This window comes from Cynoglossus semilaevis, chromosome 1, assembly GCF_000523025.1.
Source record: "Cynoglossus semilaevis isolate Cse_v1.0 chromosome 1, Cse_v1.0, whole genome shotgun sequence".
NCBI lineage: Eukaryota > Metazoa > Chordata > Actinopteri > Pleuronectiformes > Cynoglossidae > Cynoglossus > Cynoglossus semilaevis.
Window position 1 is genome coordinate 7,544,544 of NC_024307.1, and position 5,695 is coordinate 7,550,238.

General features: G+C 41.0%; 1 protein-coding gene across 2 annotated transcripts in view; it reads left to right on the top strand.

Moving 5' to 3' along the window:
- Positions 1-4,399, top strand: part of LOC103377579 (ena/VASP-like protein) — a 33,057-nt gene extending 28,658 nt beyond the window's left edge. For both annotated transcript variants that reach the window (XM_025058189.1, XM_008308448.3), the window contains exons 5-8: positions 238-299; positions 1,171-2,079; positions 3,802-4,055; positions 4,157-4,399. In XM_025058189.1, the coding sequence (XP_024913957.1) occupies positions 238-299; positions 1,171-2,079; positions 3,802-4,055; positions 4,157-4,399 (1,468 nt within the window). The remainder of the gene's footprint in view (positions 1-237; positions 300-1,170; positions 2,080-3,801; positions 4,056-4,156) is intronic.
- The last annotated feature ends 1,296 nt before the right edge of the window (positions 4,400-5,695 follow it).

Below are 5,695 nucleotides of genomic sequence, written 5' to 3' on the forward strand. Positions count from 1 at the left end.
TGGAATGTAGAGTAATTATTTTCTACCTTGTACCTTTTTTTTAAAGACTTTGTCAAAGTGAGGTCAAATTAAGATATTTGAAGGTCATTTCTGCCCTGAGCTGTGGCAGTTTCTGACCCTCAAACATTGTGACCATCCATGTTGTGATAACTGATCTACACAGAGTCAGCTGCTCTTGATACGTGTGATGAATCTCAGAGCAGATTTAAGAGCAGTTAACGTCGTTGTAAATTATAGGATGATGGAGCAGCATCAGATGCAAGCCCACAAGGAGAGGGAGAGACGGACGTCAGGATCAGGTGAGGCTACGAAAAGAAAAAAAACTCCACACCCTTATATTTAAACACACACACACACACAAAACCAAACACTCGGTATTTACACACATGCGCTTCACAGCACATTCAAGACAAAGTCAATAAAAAGCCTCATAACATGTTCTATCTGTCAGTGAGTCAGTGTTTACTCAGCACAGTGTTTTGTACAGTGTTGGTTCACACACGGTGACACTGTGTCACCAAAGTCAAACATCTAATTCCATTAACTATTAATAACTAGCAGAGATTTCCCAGCCTGGTTTCCTCAGTGTGTAAGTGGTTCCCACCGTAGCTACATCTTCAGTTTGTACCTACGTCCTTATGTTTGTTTGTTTTTTTAATCCATGTGTAAATGTTCAAGTCTGCTGTTTAACTCCACACTCAGACTTAAACATCCTCCTCCGTTCCTGCTGTCAGTGCCGATTTCAGAGACCCTCCCTCCCCCGTCCCTGCAACACGTGCTGCACTGCCATCTCCTGCTTCCAGCTACTGTTGAGGGGAAATGCCACATGCTTTCTGATCATTGGCTCAGTCATGTTGCATTCTGCTGCTTCTTCTTTTGTTTTATTATGATAATTTGATTGTTTATTTCTGATTTGCAACTGCTTCAGTTTTTTGGATTGCTCCTGATTTTTTTTTTTCATCTCAACTTGCTTGGTTGATCAGTTGGTTGCTTTTCATTCTTCTCACATTTTTTCTCTTTTCTGTTTTCTTTTGTTTGTGGCCCTCCTTTGTCCTCTTTGTTTGCATCTCCTCCTCTCTCTCTGTCTCTCTGTCTCTGTCTCTCTCTCTCTCTCTCTCTCTCTCTCCCTCCCTCCCCCTCTCCCTGTCTTTTATTCTCTGCCTGCCACAGTCGTTTCCACTCTCCAATATAAAGTCTCCACTCCCCCCATCCACCCTGACACTCCACCCGAGTACAGACAGTACAGAGCTAGCACACTGCCACCTGCCTATGTCCGCGTGGCCTCCTCCTCTCCCCCCTCCTCCTCTGCCTCCTCCTCTCCTTCTCAGGAGAAGGAGCTAGCAGCAGCTAGGGACAAGGCCCAGCTCTCCTCCCAGCTCTCCACCTCGCTCGCTTCAGCTTTTTCCCCAGTGCAGGCAGGAGTGACCACCCAGGGCCGACAAGTCCGTCAGATCCCCCTGTCTCCACCCACAGCTGCCCGACACCTGCTCCTGCAGCAGCAGCAGCAGGACCTCATGCTGCCTCCCAAACACGGCACCTGGTCCGCCTCACATTTACAGCAGATGTACGCCCAGATGGCCCCCTCCTCTTCCCCTCCCGTCATGATGGCCGTGCCAGTGAAGCAGGGCTTGCCCCCTCAGCCCGTCCTGCCCGTAGCCCACCCACTCCCACCCCTGAGCACCAGGATGAAGCACCCATCTCTCGACCCGCAGGGTGCTGCTCAGCAGCAGTACGCCCAGCACCCACCTCACCCCCACTCCAACGGCCAGCCAGACAACTCTTACTCACCTCACTCTCAGCATCCAGCACCCATGCCTCAGCACTGTGAACCCACACCCCTGCCTCCTCTGACAGCCCACCAGCCCCAGTATCCACCCAGCCTCCACCCTCAGCAGCATCTGCAACAGCTTCCACCAACTCCACCTCCACAGCAGCAGCAGGTGTACCACCAACAGGCCCAGCCCCTTACAGCCACCATCACCTCCTCCTCACCCCCTTCTTACGCAGCTATGCCTGATGGTGCCTTACCCAAGGAGGCCCACTCCCCTGTCCCCCAGCAGGTCCCTGTGGCTAGCAGCAGTAAGTATAAGGAGGAGAGGAGAGAGGAGGAGGCAGTCTCTCAGCTGAGAGATGTTACTACATGTGTTTGTATGAGTTCAGTTATGTCCAGGGCGAGTCCTGTGGGTTCAATTTAATTTATGCAACAGATCCGTGTCGTTCCACCAGCATCGACAAATTTATGATCCTGAAAAACGTCATCACCTTAAAGACAACAATTCCCCACACTGGTCTTTCAGTTGATCTTTATTTAGGAGTGTAAAAACACCTCAGACACTAATACATAGTAAACATGTCATTAGCAGCTTAATAAATAACTACTCTAACTACTTAATTACTCTTAATGTCTAAAAATATGAATATGACTATGAATAAAAAATACATCAAGAACACTTAAAACAAATAATCTTGTTTTCAAACACTGTGGTACAAAATCAAATAAAATGCATGTAGAACTTAACTTTTCAGAAAAAGGGACAAAGAAGATGAAAAAATAATTGTGATAATATTTATCCCATATTTGGGAAATTCTTGTGTTACCAGCTGCAACGGCGGCCCCTGGCAGGTGCCAAGCATGTTGTTCCTCTGGGAATTGAACTAAGGACAGGCGTGCTAACCACTTCACTATGGAACCAACATAGTGAATTAAATTACATGTGTTGACAGAAAATTATTTCATTCAAACACACACTCTAAATAGCTAGTTACAAATGCAATGTCTTACCTACATCTGCTCCCTTCTTAAAAGGTCTGCTGTGGCCGGTAATACAATACATTACCGCTAAATTGACAACCCCGCGCTAGGACATGAATAAAAACCAAATATCTGTGGAAATTTTCTTAGTGCAGGTTAAAAGAGCCGATGAGGAGACAGAAGAAAAACCTGCATCTTCAAAGAAAAAGTAGCTGCATTTAACTCACAATTGCAGGAGTCCTGCTTAAAATATGGATTTATTGCAACAAGTTGTTCCCTCTCACCAAACCTGCGCTGCATAATACGTGGCGAGCGGCTCTTTAATGAGGCGGTGAAGCCTTCAAAACTGCCTCGCCACTTGGAGACGAATCATTCTATATTACCTTAATATACACACCTTAAAGACCGGTCCGTGAAAAAAATGTCAGACATTTAACCGGTCCGTGGTGTAAAAAAAGTTGGGGACCGCTGTTCTACAGTGATACAGTGGTTTGCACTCTTATGTCTAACCACAGGACGGTCACCGTTTAGCTCTCAGCAACTGTGTCTGTCGTGTCTGTCGTTCACTGACTGTTTAACAGACTTAGGGTCTTTATACAACAAACTGTCTCTTAAGTTCACCAAATAAATTTGTGATAACATTTGCCTCTGTGCCAATTGTTGAAACTCTGCAGGTAATAATTTCTACTTACCCTAATATAATTAAGCTGCTGATGTATAAGAAATAATTTCTAGGAATTAAGTTGTGGAGTGGAAATCTCTTTGTCCTTTTGTCTGAAAATTAGTTATTTTGTTTTTGTTTTTGTGTACTTTTTAATGAAAACGTTACAACCACATTATTTTTTTAAATTTCTCTTCTTTCACTTAAAATTTGAGAAAAAAGTCCAAATTAAGCTGATTTTCTTTCATTCATAACTTGAAGATTTCAGTCAAAATTATTTAAGAATTCTGACCTTTATTTTAGATATCTATTTCAACATTTTCTGGTGAATATTCTATTTGCAGAAAAAGTTGTGTAAAAGTCTGATCTGAAGTTCTGCCTCTCCCAGGTCCTCCTGTCTCCGCAGGTCACCCGGCCATGCTCTCTGTGGCACCTCCTCCAACTTCAGCTCCAGCTCCCCTTGCTGGTCCTCCAGCACCTCCGCCACCACCAGGCCCACCACCTCCTATGGCTGTGCCCCCTCCCATGCCCCCTCCCCTGCCTGCTGGTGGGGGGCCTCCTGGTGGTCCTCCAGGCATCCAACACCAACCCTCAGGGCTGGCGGCAGCATTGGCTGGTGCCAAGCTACGTAAAGTACACAGGGTGAGCACTGTGGTGGAGTAGATCCAGTCCGTCTCGTATTGAGTGTCGTCATACCTGTTGTAGCAGGACATGATCCTTTTACCTCTAAACTTTCTCCACAGGATGAAAGCAGTTCGCCTGGTTCTGGAGGGAAAAGCGATTCCAATCGGTCTAGTGGGAGCAGCGGTGGTGGAGGGGAGGGGCTGATGCAGGAGATGAATGCCTTACTAGCTCGCAGGTTAAACAACAGCACACACGGAAACACACACTTCCACATTCTTATCTCCTCCTTTTCCAGTTTTCAAAGCTTTTTGTCAAAATGTATTAGTTTTTGGCCAGAAATGACACAAAAAGTTCACATTTAAAAAAAACCATCATCAAAAATAAATGTTCTCTAAATACTCTTATTTGATGAGAAACATGCAGTAAAAGATACATTTTTAAAAAATAATGTTGCAAATATCTTCAACAAAATGTATTACTTTTTGACAAAAAATGAGTTCACATTTTGACAGAAAATTTTATAAAACAAAAATTCTAAAAATATTCTTTAACTGCCCTAATTTTATGAGAAACATGCAGTAAAAGATACAATTTTGAAAAATAATCTTACCAAACTTTTTGTCAAAATTGTTTCATTTTTGACCAAAAATGACATAAAAAGTTCACATTTTGACAGAAGATTTTATAAAAATAATTTTCCAAAAATGTTTTCTGAATGCCCTAATTTTATGAGAAAAGTTTTTATCAAAATTTCTTAGTTTTTGACCAAAAATGACATGAAAAATTGACATTTTGACAAAAGGTTTTAAACAGCAAAAATTCTAAAAATATTTTCTACGTGCACTAATTTTATGAGAAACATGCAGGCAAATATACCATTTTGAAAAATAATTTTACAAACATTTGTATCAATATTTCTTGGTTTTTGACCTAAAATGACATGAAAATCTGACATTTTGACAAAAAGCTTTAGACAGAAAAATTTCTAAAAATGTTCTCTACGTGCACTAATTTTATGAGAAACATACAGGCAAAGATACAATATTGAAAAATAATTTTACAAACATTTTCGTCAAAATGTCTTAGTATTTGACCTAAAATGACATGAAAATCTGACAGTTTGACAGAAAGTTTTAAAAAGAAGAATTTCTAAAAATGTTCTCTACAAGCACCAATTTTATGAGAAACATGCAGGCAAAGATACAGTTTTGAAAAATAATTTTACAAACATTTTCGTCAAAATGTCTTAGTATTTGACCTAAAATGACATGAAAATCTGACAGTTTGACAGAAAATTTTAAAAAGAAGAATTTCTAAAAATGTTCTCTACAAGCACCAATTTTATGAGAAACATGCAGGCAAAGATACAGTTTTGAAAAATAATTTTACAAACATTTGTATCAATATTTCTTGGTTTTTGACCTAAAATGACATGAAAATCTGACAGTTTGACAGAAAATTTTAAAAAGAAGAATTTCTAAAAATGTTCTCTACAAGCACCAATTTTATGAGAAACATGCAGGCAAAGATACAGTTTTGAAAAATAATTTTACAAACATTTTCATCAAAATGTCTTAGTTTTTGACCAAAACTGACATGGAATACTGACATTTTGACAAAAAGTTTTAATAAGAAAAAAATGTAAAAATGTTTTCTAC